Source organism: Salmo trutta, unplaced genomic scaffold, assembly GCF_901001165.1.
Source record: "Salmo trutta unplaced genomic scaffold, fSalTru1.1, whole genome shotgun sequence".
NCBI lineage: Eukaryota > Metazoa > Chordata > Actinopteri > Salmoniformes > Salmonidae > Salmo > Salmo trutta.
The window spans coordinates 359918-386382 of record NW_021822351.1 but is presented as its reverse complement, the minus strand read 5'-3'; the positions used below and the strand labels follow the sequence as shown (position 1 = coordinate 386382).

Genomic DNA, 26465 nt, shown 5'->3' with positions numbered 1-26465 from the left:
GACACTGAGGATAAAGCCAATCTGTCTACCCAAGTTCAGTGGGTATAAAAAGAACTTCCATCGATGGAGAAGAGACTGGGAGAGTCTGCAAAAGCAGGGGGAACCAACAGGCTCAGTCGAGGTAAAGAGGATCCAACTCATTGACAGTATAGATGAGAGGATATGCAGAGGCCTCCGTTTGTCTTCCTACAACACTGCTGAGGACATGTTCAGGGTGCTGGAGAACAGATATGGAAACAAGTCTACAATTGCCTTGGAGATAATGGAGGATCTGGAGAAAATTCCTGCTTTAAGGGCAAATCAGCCTAGGAAAGTTATCGACATGATCCAAACTATAGAGAAGGCCCTGGATGACCTCACGGAGCTTGGAAACACAGGAGCCATCAACAACCCTCTAGTGATCAGATCCATAGAAAGCAAGTTACCTGACGACATCAAGAGGGAGTGGCTTGTCTTCATGGTTAATCCGAGGAATAATGTCACACCAGACAATCACTTTGAGAACCTTCTTAAATTCCTGAAAACACAAGAGGAAATTCTTGAAAAACTGGAGCAGCTGGGAGTGAGTGAAAGGCCAGAAAAGAGAAATGTTTGCATGGAGAGGAAATATGCGTCCACGCGGTCCACAACGAAAGGAGGCTGTGTTGTGTGTGGTGATGAAAAGCACAGAGAAAAAATATTCTTTTGCAAGCGTTTCAAGGAACTGAAGCCGGTGGAAAAGTTGGCTGCTGTAGAAAAGCTGGGGGCCTGCAAGAGGTGCTTGGTCTGTCATGGAGAAGATGATGAATGCAAAGAGACATACCTGTGCAGGAACAGAAACTGTAAAAAAGACCACCATTTCTTTCTATGCCTGAAGGGAGACTTCAGGAGGAGTGACTCAGAAAGAAGACAATTCAATGTGAGAACGCGGACTGAGGAGCAGGAAGAATTTGTATCTAAACTCTCCCCAGAGATGGTAGACAAATTCAAGAGAGCGTTCACCAACATCACCGCAAAGACAAACTGTGGTGAAAAGATCCAGCTTGGAGAGATTGTGTCAAGTGCAGTAGAAGAATTGCCAGTTATTCTAATGCTGCTCGAGGTAACTGCCAATGCAGGACAAAAAATTGGAACCCTGATCGACTTGGCATCGGACACAAATTATATCACCCACAGAGCTGCCAGGAGATTAAATCTTCGAAGTGAAAACATCACTTTAGTCGTCCATGGAGTTGGGGGGATGGCCATGAAGGTTAAAACCAGAAGATATCTCCTCAGAGTGAGGGTCAAAATGCCTAGAGGCACAGAAAGAGCCCATGAGCTTGTCTGCTATGGTTTGAATGAAATTGCCAACATCCACAGAGTCATCAAACCTGAGCAACTCAAGAAGTTCTTCCCAGAAGTCAGTCTAGGAGCTCTGAGGAGACCGGAGAGCATTGAGCTACTGATAAGCCACCGCGAAGGAAGACTTGCTCCGCAAAGAGTGAAGGTGATTGGAGACCTTGTCTTATGGGAGAGCCCGCTAGGAAAGATTGTTGGTGGAGCACATCCAGATCTGTTTGAAGAAGTCGATATGGCCGCGCACAGGTCTGGAACGCACTTTGCTCGATCCATGAGAGCAACCGCTGTCAAGTATCAGGAGATAACTAAAACACAAGAGTTCACAGCTGAAACCAAAAGCACAGTTGCTCGCAGAGAGTTCTTGGATTGGTGGAAATGGGATAGCATTGGAGCAGCTGGCGAACCGAAGTGTGGAGGATGCCGGTGCGGCAATTGTCAACCAGGAGGCAAGGAAATGACTCTGAGTGAGGAAAGGGAGCTGGAGATCATAAGAAAAGGCCTCACCTACATCAAAGCAGATGCTCACAGCGATAAACCGCACTGGGACACAAAATACCCCTGGATTCAAGATCCAAGTTCCCTTCCTTACAACAGGAGTGGGGTTGAAGCCACCTTCTTAAGAACAGAAAAACAACTCAAGAAAGAGCCAGAGTGGAAAATAGCATACACAGCTCAAGTGCATGAAATGGTGGAGAGAAGAGCAGCAAAGAAACTCACCAAAGAGATGATCGCCAGCTGGAAAGGACCAGTATGGTATGTCAGCCACTTGGTGGCGCCAAACCCACACTCTGTCACAACACCTGTGCGACTGGTATGGAACAGCAGCCAGAAGTTTAAAGGGGTCAGCATGAATGACCTGCTGCTGAAAGGGCCTGATGTTCTCAATCCCATCCGAGCAGTACTACTCAGGTTCAGAAGAGGTGTCCATGCTGCTCTTGGCGACATCAGGAAGATGTACAATTCGGTGTGGTTAGAAAACCTGGAGATGCATCTCCACAGATTTCTCTGGAGAAACACTGAGGAGGAAGAGATTGAAGAGTATGCCATCACCAGAGTCAACATTGGCGATCGACCAGCAGGGTGCATTGCACAACTGGCCATGAGAGAAACAGCAAAACTGCCCATGTTCGCTCACCTGGAGGAGGAACGTAGGATCCTTGAAGAGGATGCCTATGTCGATGACATCCTGACTTCCCATAATGACTTACAAAAGCTGGACAAGGACACCAAAAGAGTTGAAGAGATCCTGAGGACAGGCGGATTCTTCCTCAAACCCTGGATCCGCTCAGGCCAAAGTGGGAGGCAGGAGATCGTACCAGGAGAACAAGGAGCGGTGTCAGGCACAGTACTTATTCTCCCAAACCAGATGAGGAAAGGAGACAATAAAGCCCTTGGAGTTGGATACCTTGTTGAAGAGGACAAACTGTACCTAATGACTTCAATCAATTTCTCAAAGAGGAAAAAGAAGATGAGTGTCAGACAAAATCTCATTGAAGAAGAGGTGAGAGGGAAAACTCCAAACCCACTGACGAGAAGAGAACTGCTAAGCCAAGTAGCTAGCCTGTATGACCCAATAGGCCTCGTCACACCTGCCAAACAAAAGGGTGCCATTCTTGTCAGAAAGGCGTTTCAAGAAGCTGGAGGCAAAACTCTGACCCAAAACACGTGGGACAAACCTCTGTCTGAACAATTGAGAGAAGAAGCCATCAAACTGTTTGAGGAGTACACACGTCTTAGCCAAATCACCTTCCACAGAAGCCTCACACCAGTCAACTGGATTGGTAAACCTTGGGGAATAACATTCTCTGACGGAAGTGAGAAGAGCTATGGAGCCGTAGTGTACTTCAGATGGGAAACCGAGCAAGGCATCCAAGTCAGGTTGGTTGAGTCCAAAGCAAAACTCACACCTTTGGACCAAAAGGGGGAGGCAGTGAAAGCTGAAATCTGCGGTGCTGTCTGCGCAGCACGACTTCGAAAGTACGTTGAAAAACACAGTCGTATAGAAATTGAACGATGGCTCCATCTGCTGGACAGTCAAACTGTGGTGGGAGCTATCCAGAGAGACAGTTATGGGTATCAATCTTTCTTCGCGAACAGAGTTGGAGAGATCCAGAAATCCACATCCGTCGAAGACTGGTGGTGGATCCCGGGAGGCCTGAACAGTGCTGACCTCCAAGAAGATTCCATGTGGCAAAATGGACCAGCGTTCCTGCGGCAACCCATGGAAGAGTGGCCACAGAAGTCAGCCAAAGAAATTGCAGCTTATGCCAAGGAAGGCATAAACAAACTTCAAAGGAAATATTTCTCTGCAGCACTGACCAGAGCGCAGGCCAAGAGAAACAAGAATGATGTACTTCCTGAAGTTGAAGTTCAGAAGGAAAGTCAGAGTGATGCACAGCAAAGCAGGCAAAATAACCCAGATGAACCTAAGACTAAGATCCGAAGACCACCAGCTGGCTCTGCGGTAACAAAACTGATTGACATCAGGAAATTCAGCAGCCTGACCAGGCTGATCCGAGTCATTGCCTGGGTTTGGAGAGCTGCAACGAAATGGAAAGAAGTGTTGACCAGGAATTCAGCCTCAGATAAACCAAAGTGGGAGGAAATTCTTTCAACAAACTGGAAGTCCAGAGGCAAACAAGCTGTACTCACTATTGGGGAGTGTGAAGATGCACTAAGAGACCTGTTCCTTGCAGCTCAAGAAGGTATAACCTTTCAAGGCACCACTCTCAACAGACTCGCTGTTTACAGAGATGAAGAGACTGGGCTCTTGGTTTGTGGAGGGAGGTTCAAGATCTTTGATGAGGACGAGACTGCTGTACCAATTCTACCATATGAGGCATGGATATCCACTCTCCTAGCCCAAGAGGCTCATGATGCAAACCATGAAGAAATAGCAGGTACACTCCTCCGGATGAGGAAGAAAGCCTGGGTGATAAAAGGCCGGAAGCTGGCTAAAAAGAGAGTTGACAACTGTGTGGTGTGCAGAAAGGCTAGGGCCAGAAAGTGCCAACAGATCATGAGTGACCTTCCACCCGAGCGTATAACACCAGCCAGACCATTTGAGTATACAACAGTGGACTTATTTGGACCATATGAAGTCAAGGACGAGGTGAAAAAGAAAGTCAAGCTCAAGGTGTGGGGAATTGTCTTCTGCTGTATGGCATCCAGAGCTATACACACAGATGTTGTCAGTGACCAGTCAACTGAAGGCTTCTTACTGGCCTACCAAAGATTCACGGCACTGAGAGGGCATCCAAAGAAACTCTGGTCAGATCCTGGAAAGAACTTTGTGGGTGCCAGACCTGCCCTCAAAGAGCTCTACCACTTCCTGGATCAACAAATTACATCTGAGCTTGAAAATGAAGCTTCAAAGCATGGAACAGAGTGGAGCTGGAAGATCCACCCAGCAGACTCCCCTCACAGGAATGGTGCTGCAGAAGCAGCTGTTCGCACTGTGAAGCGGGCCTTGCACAATATGAGAGGCGAAGGACTCTTCACATGGAGTGAGTTTCAAACATTTATGTTCATGGCTGCTAACCTTGCCAATGAAAGGCCCATAGATGCCAGGACTCAGAGCTGGGAGGACTGCATAGAATACATCAGCCCTAATTCTCTTCTGCTTGGAAGGACTGGACCTAGCGGAGACTTAGGAAGCTTTGAGTTTGAAGACTACTCCTACAAACGGTTAAGAGTCATTCAAGCAGAAGTTAACTGGTTCTGGAGGAAGTGGAGTCAGTTGGCTGGACCTAACCTGTTTGTGAGGAGTAAGTGGCACACAAAGCAGCGAAACGTGGCCGGTGGAGACGTCGTCTGGCTTGCAGACCAGAACGCTTTGAGGAGTCAGTATAAGCTTGGTAGGCTCGTCAATGTCAACGCTGACAAGGAGGGCATTGTGAGAGATGCAAATATATGAACCTTCCCAAGTTATCCCATCTCAACTTTGAAGCATGTTTGTGGAGACAAAGCAAAGAAACGTTCAACCAAAATCCCTGCTACAATTCTTCACAGGGACGTCAGGCGTTTGGTTGTGTTATTACCTGTAGAAGAGCAGAAGTAAAGCCATCGAAGATGGAGCCGATGTGACCTCCTTGGGTTCAAGAACCAGGAGATCAAGTGGGAGGTGTTGCGTCAAAAGACAGGTATTGATATTCAAGGCGTTCAGATTTTCAACTGATTTCAAAGATAAAACACCAGCAGGGGGCGAAAGAGTGTATGCATTGTGGAACCCATCATTAGCTTGTGTTTCCCTGGGGAACATATATACTGGTGCACCTTTGTGATAGCAGGTGGTGAAATGTTTGGTGGAAAAGCATTTCACTGGAAGTCCTTCAGGGAAGAGGAGACTCATCCATACACATTCAGCTCATTTAGGATTCTGGAGACTCAACCGGTAGGCACATGGACATTGTTGTGTAAAATTGTTGCAACTTAGGTGTTTATTTGTGTTGAGAATTGAGACCAATTGTCTAATTTAGTATATAGTATAATTTAGATAATATGACTACATTGAGATTATGTATTTAATTTGAAATGACCTTACTTGAAGTAATGTATATTTATTTTTGTGTTTTGCCTTTAAAGGTTATCAACCTAATGAACTAATTATCAAGCTAACTAAAGAACTAATTAACTAACTAACTGACTAAAGAAATAAAAGAAGTTAGAAGAAAATTGAGTTGTCCCTTGCATCCTTCAGTCCTTAAAGGCCTTTTTCAAGTTTGGGCAAAGAGCTGCAGTGTGAACCATACACAACTTGACAGTGATTAACACTCTAACAGGCCTGGATTATTGTGATTAACACTCTAACAGGCCTGGATTATTGTGATTAACACTCTAACAGGCCTGGATTATTGTGATTAACACTCTAACAGGCCTGGATTATTATTTAGTTTGTGTTCCAATAATCCACAGGTTCTCGTGCTTTATTGGTTAAATAACCCGGTCAGTTAATTTTAAATACACTTCATCCAGATCAAAATGATCCTGGTCCTGAGTTGATTTTTGCTTTTATGTGATCAAAGCACTACAGAAAGAGATATTCAGATGTTTACAAATGTAGTGAAAATTATATTTTGAAGCATTTGTTCCATTAACGTTTTTGGCCGCCCCCCACTATTTGTAGCTCTAACAATTCCTACAGAACAACATACAATATTAAAGTGTAGAACTTCAGTAGAATGCCCCTTTAAAACAACACATCGGTTCAACAACTGCAGAGTTTGTACCCCTGTTTTTAAGATATTACTCACTGTTGTTAATCAGATCTCCTGTCTCCTCCTCCTCTTCTTCTTCTTCCAATGTGACAGTAATCTCCCCCACTTCCTTCATTCCAAAAATATCTGCCTCTTCTTTCACTGTGACAGTCACCTCCCCCAATCCAAATACTGCATCCTCCTCTTCCTCCTCTTCTTTTACTGTAACATCCTCCTCTTCCTCTTTCACTCTGAACGCGTCTTCCTCTTCTTTCAATTTAACGTCTTTCTCTTCTTCTTTCACTGTAACAGCCTCAATCTCGGCTTCTTTTTTTACTGTGACATCCTCTTCTTCCTTCTCCTCTTTCACGACAATGTTCAGCCCCAGAGCTTCTTTCTCCGTCCAGCAGATCCCCTCTTCAGAAGGGGAGTCGTTTAGCGAGCTCATGGCTTAAAACACTGTGGCAAATATACACCGAAAGTGTCTACAGAGCTTGAAAGCTTCGGCTATGTTGGCGAGCAAGCTACCGAGGTGTCTGACTAGCTGTTGTTGTTGAAGAAACGTCCCGTCCACTAGATTATACGTCACACAGCAGCATCGCCTGAAACACGCTCATCGCCATCTGCTGACTGGAGTTGGTAACGCAGTTGAGGAACATTTTTATTTTCATTTTCCAGACCAAAACAATAAATAAAAAAAAATTATTTCATTATATAATATTATTATATTGTGACGTACAAAGAGAAGCATGTGTTAATTTGTGAATATCTTTAATGAGTGAGAATTTAAAACAATTTACTCCTGCACATCTGCATTTAGGAAATCAATCAATCAAACAGATAATAATCCAATAAGGTATCTAGGTCCAAACTGCTCCTACACGGTGTAACAGGACTGAGTAGGTCCAAACTGCTCCTACACGGTGTAACAGTACTGAGTAGGTCCAAACTGCTCCTACACGGTGTAACAGCACTGAGTAGGTCCAAACTGCTCCTACACGGTGTAACAGTACTGAATAAGTCCAAACTGCTCATATACAGTGTAACAGTACTGAGTAGGTCCAAACTGCTCCTACACGGTGTAACAGTACTGAGTAGGTCCAAACTGCTCCTACACGGTGTAACAGTACTGAGTAGGTCCAAACTGCTCCTACACGGTGTAACAGTACTGAGTAGGTCCAAACTGCTCCTACACGGTGTAACAGTACTGAGTAGGTCCAAACTGCTCCTACACGGTGTAACAGTACTGAGTAGGTCCAAACTGCTCCTACACGGTGTAACAGTACTGAATAAGTCCAAACTGCTCCTACACGGTGTAACAGTACTGAGTAGGTCCAAACTGCTCCTACACGGTGTACTGAGCTGCAGTCAGTATGAAAAAAGTAGTGGAACATGAATTAAAAGGAAAAGGTGCTGCACTGAGCGACTAGTTAAACTATTGGGTTGAAAATGCACTGCTGCCCTTCATGTGTCACTCATTGCTTTAAGCCACACCCACCAACTGGAGCAAACCAACAATTCCTCAACGTCTGTTCACTTAGTGCTGAGCGATTAACCAAAATAAAGTTTTTTAAACAACGAATTGGCCAACGTTATTTTAATTATTTCAATTACATTTTTATTTATTTTTTTACTTCAATGTGTACATCGCAGTTTCTCTAGAAATACATCTAATCAAGCCGGAACTTTGCGATGTAGTAGAGAGTTGTAGTTTCTCTAGAGATAAATCAGACCCAGACTGAATTGTGCGATGTAGTAGGGAGTTGTAGTTTCTGTAGAGATAAATCAGACCCAGACTGAACTGTGCGATGTAGTAGGGAGTTGTAGTTTCTCTAGAGATAAATCAGACCCAGACTGAACTGTGCGATGTAGTAGGGAGTTGTAGTTTCTGTAGAGATAAATCAGACCCAGACTGAACTGTGCAATGTAGTAGAGTTGTAGTTTCTGTAGAGATAAATCAGATCATGCCTGAACTGTGCGATGTAGTTGGGAGCAACTAGATGACCAAGATCATCCATTGTGCATCTAGTTGTCCGTCTGTGTTTCTTTTACGACTGCCACGGAAGAGAGAAGGAAGTGTGCGATCCTGAGGTGATGTGGGCTCCCAAGTGGCGCAGTGGTCTAAGGCACTACAGTACCTGGTTTGAATCCAGGCTGTATCACAGCGGTCTAAGGCACTGCATGAGGCGTCACTACAGTACCTGGTTTGAATCCAGGCTGTATCACAGCGGTCTAAGGCACTGCATGAGGCGTCACTATAGTACCTGGTTTGAATCCAGGCTGTATCACAGCGGTCTAAGGCACTGCATGAGGCGTCACTATAGTACCTGGTTCACAACCGGCCGTGATTGGGAGACCTGCCCCACAGGGCGGCGCACAATTGGCCCAGCGTCGTCCGGGTTTGGCTGGAGTAGGCCGTCATTGTAAATAAGAATTTGTTTTTAACTGACTTGCCTTGTTAAATAAAGGTAACATTTTGTTTTAAGTGATTGGTTTTCAGGCTGACAGTGTGTCATCTATCTTCCAGCCATCCATTCACCCACTCAGAAGAGACCTCTAGTGATGTTCTGTCTGACATGTTGTGTTATATACCTTCCAGCCATCCATTCACCCACTCAGAAGAGACCTCTAGTGATGTTCTGACTGACATGTTGTGTTGTGTTATCTACCTTCCAGCCATCCATTCACCCACTCAGAAGAGACCTCTAGTGATGTTCTGACTGACATGTTGTGTTGTCTACCTTCCAGCCATCCATTCACCCACTCAGACGAGCTCATTTCTGTAAGTACATAGATATACATAATCAATGTCCACTAGTGGCTAACACAGTTAAAAATATTAATTGAAATTTTTATTCAGATAACATGTTGCAAAAAAAAAATACAATCTGCACTCTGTGTTTTCTTAGCTTGAAGACTGAGGGCTCTATTCAATCCAGATCGCGGAAGTTCAGCTTTACAGCGTGAATGAAATTTAAAGGCAGTGTTATCGCTTTAGTGGAGACTGCATTCAAGGTAAACCCTGCATATGTCGGCTCAATCCGAAATGACCTTTACATTTCTATAGCGGAATCTGTAACACTTCAGCTGTACAGACTGAATAGAGTCCTAGTACACAAATTAATTAAATGAAACCAAAAGACTAAATTCATGAGGTTAGAGTCAAGAAATACACCGAGTCCATAGTTGCGAACATAAGAAACCATTTCAATTTAAACAGGTTCGTCGGCACAATTTTAAAAAAAATGTACTTGCAGTTGACAGAAAGCTAAATTGTAGCTGGTACCATTGGATGACGCCCTATGCTCACCTGAACAAATTCTTCATCAGCCTATCAAAGACTTTAGACTTTACGTCCACCAAACAATGGCATTTCTTAAAATAGGTCAACTTTGGCTACTAGAGGGATATTTTAAACCTACAAATTCATTGGTCTGTAACATAATGTTGTGTACCAATATTGCATTGATGCTTCCTTGACTAGATTACTAGCTACTACTAACATTAGACAACATTTTCATGTTTTTGCAAATATAGTATGACAAAATCCCATGTTGTTGTTTCTGTTTGACACATCCATGTGCTTTGAGGGGAAAAAATATGAGATTGTTACATGTACAATTTAGTGTTCTGTCAACTGCATTCATTGTACTTACAGAAATGAGCTCGTCTGAGTGGGTGAATGGATGGCCGGAAGGTGTATAACACAACTTGTCAGTCAGAACATGCAAGTAAATCAACTATTTTAATTGGCCGATACCCATTTTGTGCTGGAGAACTTGTTTACATTTAAAATGGTTGCTTAGTCTAGACATTATTCATCCGTTTAATCATTTATATTGTAAAATATCAAAATCATATAAAGAACATCTTTATAGATGAATTCAATCAGTCCAAATCTATAATAATAAAAAAAAGAGAAATGTTTTAATTGTAATCTGATTTTAGACATGATCATGTCTCTAGAGAAAAAATAAAAATGGGCCTAATTTTGAGTAAGATTGCATATAAACAACATGATTTAATGTAGCATAAAACAACAGTCAAACATCAATCAGAACACAGTGACTCATCAGAACACAGCCTGTCTATTCTATCATGTGATTTCAGGTCCTTTGTCTGGGGAAAATGTCTTTCCACAATTAGGTTCCCTCACTAAAACTCTTTCCAAACTGTGAGCTTATCTTCCCCTGTGTGTGTGTGTTCTCATGCCTTTTCAGGCTCCCTAACTGGGTAAAACTCTTTCCACAATGGGAACAGTGGTAAGGCTTCTCTCCAGAGTGTATTCTCTTATGTTTGTTCAGGTTCCCTAAATTAGAAAAACTCTTTCCACACTGGGAGCAATGGCAAGTTTTCTCCCCTAAGTGTGTCCTCTCATGCTCCTTTAAGTTATCCGACAACCTGAAATTCTTTCCACAATGGGAACAGTGGTAAGGCTTATCTCCAGAGTGTATTCTCTTATGTTTGTTCAGGTTCCCTAACTGGGTAAAACTATTTCCACACTGAGAGCAGTGGTAAGCCTTTTCTCCTGAGTGTATTCCTTTATGCCTTTTCAGGCTCACTAACTGGGTATAACTTTTTCCACACTGGAAGCATTGGAAGGGCTTTTCTCCTGTGTGTGTTCTATCATGCTCTTTCAGCTTCCATAACCACTTAAAACTCTTATTACACTGGGAGCAGTGGTGTTGTCTCACTGGATTGGACGTCTCAGGGTCGTGTTCCCCTGAAGGACGCTTCCGTCTGTCAGAGTGAGAGTCTGGTCTCTCTCCTGCCAAAGACAAACATAGTATTTAGTTAAACAGAGAGATAGTGATTAGAACAGGTGATAGGAGTCTATTGAAAGATGGATAAAGATACAGTTTTACTGTTCTTTATACAGTGCATTTTGAAAGTATTCAGACCCCTTCCCTTTTTCCACATTTTGTTACGTTACAGCCTTATTCTAAAATGTATTAAAATATTTTTTCACCTTATCAGCACACAATACCCCATAATAACAAAGTGAAAACAGGTTTTTAGACATTTCTGCAAATGTATAAAAAATAAACAATATCTTATTTACAGAAGTATTCAGACCCTTTGACATAAGACTCGAAATTGAGCTCAGGTGGATCCTGTTTCCATTGATCATCATTGAAATGTTTTTACAACTTCATTGGAGTCCGCCTGTGGTCAATTCAATTGATTGGACATGATTTGGAAAGGCACACACCTGTCTATATAAGGTCCCACAGTTGACAGTGCATGTCAGAGCAAAAATCAAGCCATGAGGTTGAAGAATTGTGATCCTGGGAAGGGTACCAAAAAAATGTCTGATGGATGGCTATCTGTGTGGATAGATGGCTTATTGGATGGTGTCTGTGGTGCTCTGTGTGGATGGATGTCTCTCTGTGTAGATGGATGGCTCTCTGTGTGGATGGATGGCTCTCTGTGTGGATGGATGGCTCTCTGTGTGGATGGATGGCTCTGTGTGGATGGATGGATCTCTGTGTGGATGGATGGCTTGTTGGATGGTGTCTCGTTGCGTCTGTGGCGCTCTGTGTGGATGGATGGCTCATTGGATGGTATATGTAGCTCTCTGTGTGGATGGATGGCTCAGTGGATGGTATATGTGGCTCTCTGTGTGGCTGGATGGCTCTCTGTGTGGATGGATGGCTCAGTGGATGGTATATGTGGCTCTCTGTGTGGATGGATGGCTCAGTGGATGGTATATGTGGCTCTCTGTGTGGATGGATGGCTCAGTGGATGGTATATGTGGCTCTCTGTGTGGATGGATGGCTCTCTGTGTGGATGGATGGATCTCTGTGTGGATGGATGGCTCTCTGTGTGGATGGATGGATCTCTGTGTGGATGGATGGATCTCTGTGTGGATGGATGGATGGATCTGTGTGGATGGATGGATGGATCTCTGTGTGGATGGATGGATGGCTCTCTGTGTGGATGGATGGCTCTCTGTGTGGATGGATGGCTCAGTGAGTCTGTGGCGCGGGGGGGGGGTTATTTTATTTCTTGATTTTTTTTGTGATATCCAATTGGTAGTTACAATTGTCTCATCGCTGCAACTCCCCAAAGGGCTTGGGAGAGGCGAAGGTCTAGACAAGCATTCTCCGAAACTTCTGAACACACTGTTCGCTTAACCGGGAAGCCAGCACCAATGTGATGACCAAAGTCAGCTTGCAGGTGCCTGGACCGCCACAAGGAGTTGCTGGAACTCGATGAGCCAAGGAAAGTCCCCCTGGGAGTACTGTTCTGGAAGCATAAGGACCTTATCTTTCATATCAGCAAGAAATAATAATCATTTTTAAAAAAGGTTAAAAAGATACACACCTTTATAAGGTTAATGTTCCCACAGGGTCATGTTACAGCACGTGTTTACAGAACCCCGATGGAAGACAAGAGGCGACATACCTGTGCTAATTAGCTATCTAGCTCCTGTGTGTAAGCCTAACTCAGGAAGTCTAGCGGAAGACGAGTTTAGTAGGATGGAGGCTCCATAGCTGTATGGCTCTGTAACTGCTACAGTGTAGTTTAGTAGGATGGAGGCTCCATAGCTGTATGGATCTGTAACTGCTACAGTGTAGTTTAGTAGGATGGAGGCTCCATAGCTGTATGGCTCTGTAACTGCTACAGTAAGTGTATATTTTTAATTTGAAGGATTCTTTCACGCTGCTTCAAAAGCCATATCGCAAGCAATGATTGACTTTCTAAACACACACAGCCTGGTCTCATAGACTAGACGTAACATAGTACATGCAAACTAATGGCTGAAATCTGTAGGGAGAATGCAGAATGCCTCCTAGAGTTCTCGAGAGCTAGCTGATGACATATCTTCCCAGAGGAATAAGAGGATGTCTTTATCAATTCCTACAGTACAGAAAAACATATCCAAGTGTAGTGCCCTTTTAAAAATCACACATTAGTTCAACAACTGCAGAGTTTGTGTCCCTGTTTAAGATAGTACTTACTGGAGTTAATCAGATCTCCAGTCTTTTCTGCTTCTTCCTCCTCCAATGTGACAGTTATCCCCTTCACGCCAAAAACGTCTTCCTCTTCTTTCACTGTGACAGCAACATCGTCCTCTTTATCCTCTTCTTTCACTCTGAACACGTCTTCATCTTCTTTCACCGTAACAGCCTCACCTTTAACTTCTTTTTTGACGGTAACAGCCTCCTCTTCCTTCTCATCTTTCACGATAGTTCCTTTCTCCGTCCAGAAGACCTCTTCTTTAACAGGGGGAGAGTGGCTTAGTAAACTCATGGTCGGGATGTTAGCTAGCTAGGCTAATGCTGACTGACAACAACGTTAATATAAAATTACATGGGGTAACTATTTGTTTAAACCATAGTGGCAAATAAACCACGAAATTGTCTAAAGAGTGTATTTGTTTCGACAATGTTAGCTACCGAGGTGGCTGCAGTTGTTGAAGAGGCTTTCCGTCCACTAAATTATACGTCACACTAGAAACATCGCCTGAAAGACACATATCGCCATCTGCTGTCTGGAGGGAGGAAACGCAGTTGAGGGAATGTTTAATTTTTGTCTATTAAATAATATTATATATATAGATTAATAACACTTTTCCAAATAAAAGCATGTGTTGATTGATTAGTTCAGATTTTTTATCAGTGAGAATTTAAAACAAACTTTACATCTGTTGCTAAGTGATCGATTAAAATAGAGCTCCTTGGTGGGTTTAGAGTCTAAATGAGAATGCATGAGCACAAAAGAACCCCGTACCTGCTGTAAATTGATGCTGGATTTTTGATGTTATGGGGCTATTTTGCTTCCATTGATCCTGGGGCCCTTTGATTTCTTCACTGTTATTCTACAATGTAGAAAATAGTAAAAAAAAAAAAAAACTTGAATGAGTATGTGTTCTAAAACTTTTGACAGGTAGTGAGTTACTCATTGGTAGCGTTATCAGATTGCACAGCATAGATTTTCACTGCTACTCAGAAGATACACAACTTTACATTTCTGTGTCACCAGAGGATTTTAGCTCCACAGATAAATTATTAGACTGTATTAGTGATTTAAATACTTGGATGAGTCCCAACTTCCTCCAGCTAAATCAAGCCAAGAATGAGGTAATTATTGTTGGAACTAAAGCACAGAGAGAGAATCTGGCCGCACATTTTAATTCACAGGCAATACACATAAAACACCAGGTAAAAAACCTAGGTGTTATTTTAGTTCCTGGGACTAAATTTCGATTCACACATTAGGAATGTGACCAAAATAGCTTTTTACCACATGAGGAACATTGCCAAAGTACGGTCGTTTTTATCTCAGGCTGATACAGAGACTCATCCATGCTTTAATTACAAGCAAGCTACTGTAATGCTCTTCTATTCTGGACTACCCAAGAAAGTAATTGGTCAACTGCAAAACATACAGAATACTGCAGCAGGGGTACTGACCAAGACCAGACGGAGAGCACACATTACACTGGTTTTAAGGTCTCTGCACTGGCTGCCTGTCAGTTTTAGAATTCATTTTAAAATCATTCTATTGGTTTTTAAATCAATCCATGATTGTGCACCCCAATACATGTCAGACATGTTTTTAAGTTATGTACCCAGTACGTCCCTCAGGTCCTCTGGCCTTTTAACTATCCCAAAGCCTAGGACCAAGAGGCATGGAGAGGCAGCCTTTAGTTACTATACCCCCAGTCTCTGGAATAGTCTGCCAGAGAACCTGAGGGGGACCAAGAGGCATGGAGAGGCAGCCTTTAGTTACTATATCCCAGCCTCTGGAATAGCCTGTCAGAGAACCTGAGGGGGACCAAGAGGCATGGAGAGGCAGCCTTTAGTTATTATACCCCCAGCCTCTGGAACAGCCTGCCAGAGAACCTGAGGGGGGCTGAAAATGTGGACATATTTAAAAGAGATCTTAAAACACATATTTGTATTTTTGATTTTCCTCAGGGTGCTTTTTAGTTGTTTAGTTTGTCATTATTTTGGTTTTTTATCTTATGTTTGTTTAGTAAATATTTCAGATTTTATTTGTCATTGTTTTTTCCTCGGATGTGTACGTCATCCCTAAGTCTGCTTCTCCTCTCTCTGAAATCTTTCCAATGGAAAAATCATTAAAGTACTTGGTAATATCAGTGGGTTTTGTGATTTATTGAGATTCAATCTGATTCAATAAAAAATGGTGCTGAGTTTGCCTTTTTGCCCAACATTTCATTTAAGGTGCTCCAAAGCTTTTTACTATCATTCTTTATGTCTTTTATCTTTATTTCATTGTATAGTTTCTTCTCCTTTTTATTCAGTTTAGTGACATGATTTCTCAATTTGAAGTACGTTTGCCAATCGGTTGTGCAGCCAGACCTATTTTCCATTCCTGTTGCCTCATCCCTCTCAACCATACACTTTTTCAATTCCTCATAAATCCAAGGGAATTTAACAGTTTTTACAGTCCTTTTCTTAATGGGTGCATGCTTATTAGTAACTGGAATAAGCAATTTCATAAATGTGTCAAGTGCTGCGTCTGGTCGCTCCTCATTACACACCACGGACCAACAAATATTCTTTACATCAACAACATAGGAATCACTACAACTTATTGTATGACCTCTTTTACAGAACATCAGGCCCAGCCTTTGGAACTTGGGTTTGTCTCGATATGGCTACTATATAGTGATCACTACATCCGATGGATTTGTATACTGCTTTCAAACAATTTTCTGCAGCACAAGTAAAGATATGATCAACACATGTTGATGATTTAATTCCTATGCTGTTTGTAACTACCATGGTAGGTTGACTGATAATCTGAACCAAGTTGCAGGCACTAGTTACAGTTTGAAGCTTTTTCTTGAGTGGTCAGCTTGATGAAAGCCAGTCAATATTTAAATCACCCAGAAAATATACCTCTCTGTTGACATCACATACATTATCAAGCATTTCACACATGTTATCCAGATACTGACTGTGTTAGCACTTGGTGGTCTATAGCAGCTTCCCATCAGAATGGGCTTTAGGTGAGGCAGATGAACCTGTAGCCATATTACTTCAACAGTATTTAACTTGAGATCCTCTCTAAGCTTTACAGGAATGTGGTTCTGAATATAAATGGAAACACCTCCACCTTTGATATTTCTGTATTTTCTGTAGATGTTATAACCATGTAATGCTACAATTGTAACATCAAAGCTATTATCCAAGTGAGTTTCAGAGAATGTCAGAATATGCATGTCATTTGTTACAAGCAAATGATTGACTTCATGAACCTTGTTTCTTAAGCAACATATGTTAAAGTGGGCTATTTTTAGCACTTTTCTGGGATGCTTGCTTGTTTTCATTGCTTTATTGTGAAGCTGAGGAAATGTTATGTTATTTATGTTAGTGCAGGGTGAGCTGCACACAGTGGACTTCCTCCTAGGGCACACCGCCTCAGTGCTAACAGTACATCTCTGGTTCATAGGCACATGATTACTATATACAGTAGCTGTAGCATCAGCAGAGGCCTTCAGGGCAGTTAACGGGACATAAATTAGGTCACTGACACTGTGTCGTCCAACACCCCTGGGCTAATGTATTATTGATTGTATGTTTGTTTATTCCGTGTAACTCTGTGTTGTTGTATGTGTCGAACTGCTTTGCTTTATCTTGGCCAGGTCACAGTTGCAAATGAGAACTTGTTCTCAACTAGCCTACCTGGTTAAATAAAGGTGAAATAGAAAATATAAAAAAAATTATAAAAATGTACATTTGCTGACGCATTATGACAACTAAGCAACAGAATGGTAGAGATGAACTGAACTGGGCTTGGGTCATTGATAAGTCATTGTCTCAGTGCAGCCTTAAAATGCTGTGAAAGGATCAGGCTGTTGATTGTGGCCTGTGAAATATTGTCCCACTGCTTTTCAATGGCTGTGACGAAGTTGCTGGATATTGGCGGGAACTGGAATACGCCGTCATACACATCGATCCAGAGCATCCCAAACATGCTTAATGGGTAATTTGTCTGGTGAGTATGCAGGCCATGGAAGAACTGGGACATTTTCAGCTTCCAGGAATTGTGTACAGATCCTTGCGACATGGGGCCGTGCAGTACCCTGCTGAAACAGAAATGCTAACTAACAGGGATGTAAACAAATTTGCACCCAACATTTTTGAGAAATAAGCTTTTTCTAAAAATGAAACATTTCTGGGGTCTTTTATTTCAGCTCATGAAACATGTTGCGTTTATATTTTTGTTCAGTATAATATGACTAAATGGTTTCTTTCTGTGTTGCAGGGGCAGTCAAGCAATGTAATGGAAAGGCAGCAGAACATGACTTTCCATTACAGAACAGAGCTGTGGGAGACCACATCAAGCCCCTGGTAGAGCCTGGGAGCTTGACGAAGATAAACGCAACAATTATTTGTCATCACTCATATCAAAATCACGTTGAAATCAATTGCGTGTGAGGGGGAGATGAGGTTGCAAATCCTGTAAAAACGAACAGCTCAAACACCCCACAAAATCTGGGAATAATGTGTACATCACTGGTTAGAGGACAATTTCTAGCAAAAAGCTACATTTTGAAGAGTTGCGTTTTGATTTAAGTGGGTCGCCAACATGGTAAGTGTAACACAACACTTTTTTGGTTAAATAGAACTCTTTCAATTCAGAGGCTGGATTTTTCCCCTGAGGCTAATATCCATATGACACTGAACTCAATAGAACAGGGCAATGGTTTAAGGTTCTACATTGTGACATTATCAATTAAAATACTCCTACTACAATGTTAAAACATCCTACATTGTGACATCATTAAGATACTCCTACTACAATGTTAAAACATTCTACATTGTGACATCATTAAGATACTCCTACTACAATGTTAAAACATCCTATATTGTGACATTATTTCATTGATATCATGAAACAACTTCATGTATGTATTTTCTGATGTTTAATCAGAGATCTTTTAGCAGAGTATCTCATGTCACATTGACTACAGCTATATGGTTTCTCTCCTGTGTGTGTGCGCTGGTGCATAGTAAGACTGCTAGATGTAACAAAACTCTTCCCACATTGATCACAGCTATAAGGTTTCTCTCCTGTGTGTGTCCTCTGGTGTGTTTTCAGGCTGCTAGATGTAACAAAACTCTTCTCACATTGATCACAGCTATAAGGCTTCTCTCCTGTGTGTGTTCTCTGGTGTGATTTTAAATGCCTTGAGGAAACAAAACTCTTTCCACAGTTAGAGCAGTGGTAAGGTTTTTCTCCTGTATGGATTCTCTGATGTATTTTAAGATCTGCTAAAAAGATGAATCTCTTCCCACAGTCAGAGCAGCAATGAGGTTTCTCTCCAGTGTGTATTTTCAGGTGTGCTATCAGGTTGCCTGAGTGAGAAAAATTCTTCCCACATTGATTACAGCTATAAGGCTTCTCTCCTGTGTGTGTTCTCTGGTGTGATGTTAAATTTCCTGAGATAACAAAACTCTTTCCACAGTCAGAGCACTGGTAAGGTCTCTCTCCTGTGTGTGTTCTCTGGTGTATGGTCAGACGGCTAGATGTAACAAAACTCTTCCCACAATGATCACAGCTATAAGGCTTCTCTCCTGTGTGTTGTCTCTGGTGTATAGTCAGATGGCTAGATGAAGTAAAACTCTTCCCACACTGATCACAGCTGTAAGATTTCTCTCCAGTTTGTATTCTCTGGTGTATTTTTAGTGAATCTGATCTTAAATAACTCTTCCCACAGTCAGAGCAGTGGTGAGATTTCTTCCCTGTGGGTTTCCGCAGGTGTTTCTTGAGGTGTTCTGATGTGGAGAGACTCTTCTCTGCCTCGTCAACTTCATGATGTTGTTGAGGCTCCCCAGAGGATCCACGATAGTCCCGTCTCTCTCCTGTGTGAACAACAAAGTCAGACAGATGGTTAAAGGCCCATAACAGCAGAAATCCACTGTATCTTTCAGCTAAAGGGTGAACCCCATGATGTTGTACAACAATTTACATCCTTAATGAATGTTTAAATGCCTTTACAAACTTAATTGACTATTGTCTTAAGACAGTCAAGTGATCAAAAACAGCCATATTTTGTCTTATTCTTTTCACATTAGTAGTAATTATGATGTATGATTCTAGGTTAGAAATAAGTTATTAAAGTTCCTGAAACCCTAAGCAGTGTGCCAGATCACTTTCGGTTTCCAATATAGGGCCCTTTCTGTGTTTGCAAACATTGCCACAAGAGAGCGATGCGTATGCAATCTGGTTGTAGAAACGCCTCCCTGCTAATGAGGAAACCGCTAGTTATGGATGTAGTATATCTGGTAATGAGGAAACCACTAGTTATGGATGTAGTATATCTGCTAATGAGGAAACCACTAGTTATGGATGTAGTATATCTGCTAATGAGGAAACCACTAGTTATGGATGTAGTATATCTGGTAATGAGGAAACCACTAGTTATGGATGTAGTATATCTGCTAATGAGGAAACCACTAGTTATGGATGTAGTATATCTGCTAATGAGGAAACCACTAGTTATGGATGTAGTATATCTGGTAATGAGGAAACCACTAGTTATGGATGTAGTATATCTGGTAATGAGGAAACCACTAGTTATGGATGTAGTATATCTGCTAATGAGGAAACCACTAGTTATGGATGTAGTATATCTGGTAATGAGGAAACCACTAGTTATGGATGTAGTATATCTGGTAATGAGGAAACCACTAGTTATGGATGTAGTATATCTGGTAATGAGGAAACCACTAGTTATGGATGTAGTATATCTGGTAATGAGGAAACCACTAGTTATGGATGTAGTATATCTGCTAATGAGGAAACCACTAGTTATGGATGTAGTATATCTGCTAATGAGGAAATCACTAGTTATGGATGTAGTATATCTGGTAATGAGGAAACCACTAGTTATGGATGTAGTATATCTGGTAATGAGGAAACCACTAGTTATGGATGTAGTATATCTGCTAATGAGGAAACCACTAGTTATGGATGTAGTATATCTGCTAATGAGGAAACCACTAGTTATGGATGTAGTATATCTGGTAATGAGGAAACCACTAGTTATGGATGTAGTATATCTGGTAATGAGGAAACCACTAGTTATGGATGTAGTATATCTGGTAATGAGGAAACCACTAGTTATGGATGTAGTATATCTGGTAATGAGGAAACCACTAGTTATGGATGTAGTATATCTGGTAATGAGGAAACCACTAGTTATGGATGTAGTATATCTGGTAATGAGGAAACCACTAGTTATGGATGTAGTATATCTGCATGGAGCAAAAATGATGAGCAAAGATTTTGGTTTTTCACAATGTATTCTGAATATTACTACACATTATCAGCTCAAAATCGTAGGCTGCCAGCAAAAATAGCCTCCATTTCCAGGTTGCTTATGAGTACATTTAACTTTTGGATTATAATTGTAAGGCTCGTTAGAATGTATAATGTTTGTGTCATTGTCACAAATCAACTGGTTTATACTTTAAAAAATACTTTAACTTCAGCCAGCAAAATGCTCTTTGGCTAGCTTTAATTACTTTAAGTCTTTGGCTAGCTTTAACTACTTTAAGTCTTTGGCTAGCTTTGCAACCAGCCTATCAATGAGCGTTAGCATTCAAGCTAATATAAATAATTTACAAGCAACTGCAGATTTCCCTTTTAACACCAAACATCAGTTCAACAACTGCAGAGTTTATGCTTCTGTTTTTAAAAAGTACTTACTGGTGTTAATCAGGGCCGCATCAAAAATAAGTATTTTGCAAATATCACAACCATAGTGACTGTTCAAGTAATAATCAAAACAACAACAACGGTTGCCTATGACAACCGCAATTTTTTTAAATTTTATTTATAACTAATAACCGCATTAGTGGCGAAAAGGTGGCAGAGCTACAACGGTGTTTGTCAGACTAGCAGTGTTTGTCCCGAAAATCTGTCTTCTCAAGTAAACGTCTGTAGCCTCCAAACAGTTTGGGCTACACACTGATATGGTAAGTCTAAAACTTATATACACACACACACTACCGGTCAAAAGTTTTATATACACTGCTCAAAAAAATAAAGGGAACACTAAAATAACACATCCTAGATCTGAATTAATGAAATAATCTTATTAAATACTTTTTTCTTTACATAGTTGAATGTGCTGACAACAAAATCACACAAAAATAATCAATGTAAATCCAATTTATCAACCCATGGAGGTCTGGATTTGGAGTCACACTCAAAATGAAAGTGGAAAACCACACTACAGGCTGATCCAACTTTGATGTAATGTCCTTAAAACAAGTCAAAATGAGGCTCAGTAGTGTGTGTGGCCTCCACGTGCCTGTATGACCTCCCTACAACGCCTGGGCATGCTCCTGATGAGGTGGCGGATGGTCTCCTGAGGGATCTCCTCCCAGACCAGGACTAAAGCATCCGCCAACTCCTGGACAGTCTGTGGTGCAACGTGGCGTTGGTGGATGGAGCGAGACATGATGTCCAAGATGTGCTCAATTGGATTCAGGTCTGGGGAACGGGCGGGCCAGTCCATAGCATCAATGTCTTCCTCTTGCAGGAACTGCTGACACACTCCAGCCACATGAGGTCTAGCATTGTCTTGCATTAGGAGGAACCCAAGGCCAACTGCACCAGCATATGGTCTCACAAGGGGTCTGAGGATCTCATCTCGGTACCTAATGGCAGTCAGGCTACCTCTGGCGAGAACATGGATGGCTGTGCGGCCCTCCAAAGAAATGCCACCCCACACCATGACTGACCCACCGCCAAACCGGTCATGCTGGAGGATGTTGCAGGCAGCAAAACGTTCTCCACGGCGTCTCCAGACTCTGTCACGTCTGTCACATGTGCTCAGTGTGAACCTGCTTTCATCTGTGAAGAGCACAGGGCGCCAGTGGCGAATTTGCCAATCTTGGTGTTCTCTGGCAAATGCCAAACGTCCTGCACGGTGTTGGGCTGTAAGCACAACCCCTACCTGTGGACGTCGGGCCCTCATACCACCCTAATGGAGTCTGTTTCTGACCGTTTGAGCAGACACATGCACATTTGTGGCCTGCTGGAGGTTATTTTGCAGGGCTCTGGCAGTGCTCCTCCTGCTCCTCCTTGCACAAAGGCGGAAGTAGCGGTCCTGCTGCTGGGTTGTTGCCCTCCTACGGCCTCCTCCACGTCTCCTGGTAGCGCCTCCATGCTCTGGACACTACGCTGACAGACACAGCAAACCTTCTTGCAACAGCTCTCATTGATGTGCCATCCTGGATGAGCTGCACTACCTGAGCCACTTGTGTGGGTTGTAGACGCCGTCTCATGCTACCACTAGAGTGAAAGCACCGCCAGCATTCAAAAGTGACCAAAACATCAGCCAGGAAGCATAGGAAGTGGTCTGTGGTCACCACCTGCAGAACCACTCCTTTATTGGGGGTGTCTTGCTAATTGCCTATAATTTCCACCTGATGTCTATTCCATTTGCACAACAGCATGTGAAATTTATTGTCAATCAGTGTTGCTTCCTAAGTGGACAGTTTGATTTCACAGAAGTGTGATTGACTTGGAGTTACATTGTGTTGTTTAAGTGTTCACTTTATTTTTTTGAGCATATATACACACATATACATACAGTGGCAAGAAAAAGTATGTGAACCCTTTGGAATTACCTGGATTTCTGCTTAAATTGGTGATAGAATTTGATCTGATCTTCATGTAGGTCACAACAATAGACAAACAGTCTGCTTAAACTGATAACACACAAACAATTATAAGTGTCCATGTCTTCATTGAACACACCATGTAAACATTCACAGTGCAGGGTGGGAAAAGTATGTGAACCCTTGGATTTAATAACTGGTTGAACCTCCTTTGGCAGCAATAACCTCAACCAAACGTTTTCTGTAGTTGTAGATCAAACCTGCACAACGGTCAGGACGAATTTTGGACCATTCCTCTTTACAAAACTGTTTAAATTCAGGAATATTCTTGGAATATATAGAACGAACCTCTGCGTAACGTAAACTACCTGTTTCCTTTAACCTGAGAATGAACACTGTTGCACACAGCTCTAGCAAGATGGCTGTTTGTCATTACAAAGGGCATTCACATACTGCTGGAAAGCCCAGCTCATTGGCTATCTAGCTAGTTATATTTCAAAACGATAGGTGGTCATTGGACCAAGACACTGTCAATCAAGTGAACACAGCTCGTCTCATTGGTGCGTAATGATGGTTGACCTTCATGGTATAATTGACGTGTTGTGTAGCCAATATGTAATGTAGAATGATGAAACAAGTTTGGTTGTCTTCTAGAGTGTCTGGGCACAGAAACTGAACTTGACCGGGTTAAACAACGTTTAGCAGATTAGATTTCATAAATAGTTTTGTTGCAAGTTGAAAGAGTCGGGAATTCATGCAAAACACTGTATATAAAAATGGATCGTGTTTGGATATAAAACTACTACCACATTTTATCTCTGGGACCCTCAGGATGACAAATCAGAGCAAGATTACTGAATAGAAGTACATTATTTACCTTCAGAGCAGCAACTGTCCAGATTTCGGGACATTGATCCTGTAGAAGTAAAAATAAAGCCACAATCAATCAACCAACCAACCAATCTGCAGTTCAAACAATAACAAAGATATCATTCTGCTACTGTTTTGGTAATAAGATGATGGATGGGTCTGGAGAAATGTAACTACTCTCAAATTCATAGACAGGCCTACGGATGCAAGGACTGACCATCCATGATATCAACATTCTCGTTTTAACCATGTTTTGAGGCTATACAGTGTTGGTTTACATATACCACAAACACTTGACGTGCCTTATTGCTATTATAAACTGGTTACCAACGTAATTAGAGCAGTAAAAATAAAATGTTTCGTCATACCCGTGGTATACGGTCTGATATACCACGGCTGTCAGTCAATCAGCATTCAGGGCTGGAACCACACAGTTTATAATCTTCAAGAATCAATGACTATATATAAATAATTTAAAAAGCAACTGCAGATTTTCCTTTTAAAACCACACATCAGTTCAACAACTGCAGAGTTTATGCCTCTGTTTTTAAGACAGTACTTACTAGTATTAATCAGCGCCCGGTTTCCCAAAACCATTTCACAGCTAACTTCATCTTTAGAACCATTGGATGCCTTAAGATAACTTTGGGAAACGGGGCCCAGATATCCAGTTTCCTCCTCTTCTTCCTCCTCCTTTTTCGATGTAACAGTCATCTCTCCCTCCTCCCCTGCATCCTCCTCTTGCTCTTCCTCCTCCTCTTTCCCTCTGAACGCGTCTTCCTCTTCTTTCACTGAAACGTCTTTCTCTTCTTCTTTCACTGTTACAGCCTCACCCTCTACTTGTTGTTGTATTGTAACAGCCTCCTCTTCCTCCTCCTCTTTCACAAGAGCTTCTTTCTCCGTCCAGCAGACCTGCTCTTCTTTAGCAGGAGGAGAGTAACTTAGTGAGCTCATGGTCGGAGATGTTAGCTAGCTAGGCTAATGCTAACTTAACCAGCCCGCTAGCTGACTAACAACAACACCGTAAATATGAAATTAAAACAGATAACTAACTAGACGACAGAAGTGGGTTTAAAACACAGTGGCTAATATACACTAAAGCGTCTAAAGAGCTTTATTGGTTCGTCTATGTTGTCTAGCAAGCTACCGAGGTGGCTGACTAACTGTTGTTGTTGTTGAAAGAAGCGTTCCGTCCACTACATTATACGTCACACTAGCGGCATTGACTTAAAATCCACATTGCTTTTTGTTGACTGGAGTGGGAGTGGGTAACGCAGTTGAGCAAAATGTATATTTTATTTTCTGACAACACGTTGAAGGTTAGGAAGCTTGAGTTTTTGCGTTACTACATATTTATTAACTTATTTCCGGATATCTTCTAAACTACCTACAATGCAATATGTCGCAATGTCAGATTGATCTACTCTGTACTACGAGTTCCGGTGAAACTCAGGTTTTCATCGGCAGCTTTTCTTGTTACGGACCTTAATTTATAAGCATAATTTTATATATGTATATTATATATATTATATATGAAGTAATCGGGACATATTGTTTAAAAATACTTCTTTGTTTTTAGAATATTGGTTCCTAAATAATATCCTATTGGTGAGCCAACTTGTAAATGCAGAGGGTCTTTTACTTAATTATAAGGAATTCTGATCACTTCACAAGGTCCCTGTAACACCTAAACATTTTACAATCATTTTAGCTGCCATTCCCTCAGGCGTTGCTTTATTATTCAGGAACGTGTCAAGACCTGACCCTCAGAACATACCTATGATTACCCCTGTTGACTCATCAGTAGGAAAGATTTGTTGTTCTTTTAGTCCATTCAACAACAATAGATCTATACATGCCTTGTTTCAACAGGATGTTGTGTCTATTCCTTATGTCATGTTGGTCTATTCAACAACAATAGATCTACAGGAACCTTGTTTCAACAGGATGGTGTGTCTATGCCTTGTCATGTCAGTCCATTGAACAACAATAGAGCTATAGGAACCTTGTTTCAACAGGATGTTGTGTCTATGCCTTGTCATGCATTATTGGAATGTTTTTATTGATGATAATGTCTGTTGGAAAAAGTTTGGATGTTGCCACACACATACCTACTTATTAACAAAATTCAGGAAGTTTCTTTTTAAATTATTCATAAATATTATCCTGACAACCCCTATATGAAGATGTAAAAAAAAAAAAATGAAATGGTACCTTTTGTAATGACCACCCAGAAACAGTGTTGCATCTTTTTTGGCAATGTATTCATGTAAGAATCTGCGGCAAGACATCAGTAGATTTATAAATGAACACATTTATGAAGATTTTACACTATTGTGGAGAGATGTACTGCTTGGATTCTTTATTTATGATAGAAATAAATTGAAAAATTGAATGTAATTAATTTCATTATTCTTTTGGCCAAATTTCATATTCACAAATGTAAATTTACAAACAAAACACC

General features: G+C 41.6%; 1 protein-coding gene and 1 long non-coding RNA gene across 2 annotated transcripts; both read right to left on the bottom strand.

The window, feature by feature from the left end:
• Window positions 1–17806: 17806 nt before the first annotated feature.
• On the bottom strand, window positions 17807–19271 carry LOC115181925 (gastrula zinc finger protein XlCGF17.1-like; the record flags this gene model as incomplete). Its single annotated transcript, XM_029743618.1, has 2 exons — window positions 17807–17859; window positions 18467–19271. Coding segments are annotated over 2 exons (858 nt in total), but the record flags the coding sequence as incomplete, so codon positions are not given.
• A 4583-nt stretch (window positions 19272–23854) lies between these two features.
• Window positions 23855–24675, bottom strand: LOC115181931 (uncharacterized). Its single transcript, XR_003873561.1, has 2 exons — window positions 24565–24675; window positions 23855–24047 (listed from the first exon to the last, which is right to left on the bottom strand). It is a non-coding gene; the product is annotated as an uncharacterized LOC115181931 (long non-coding RNA).
• Window positions 24676–26465: the final 1790 nt, after the last annotated feature.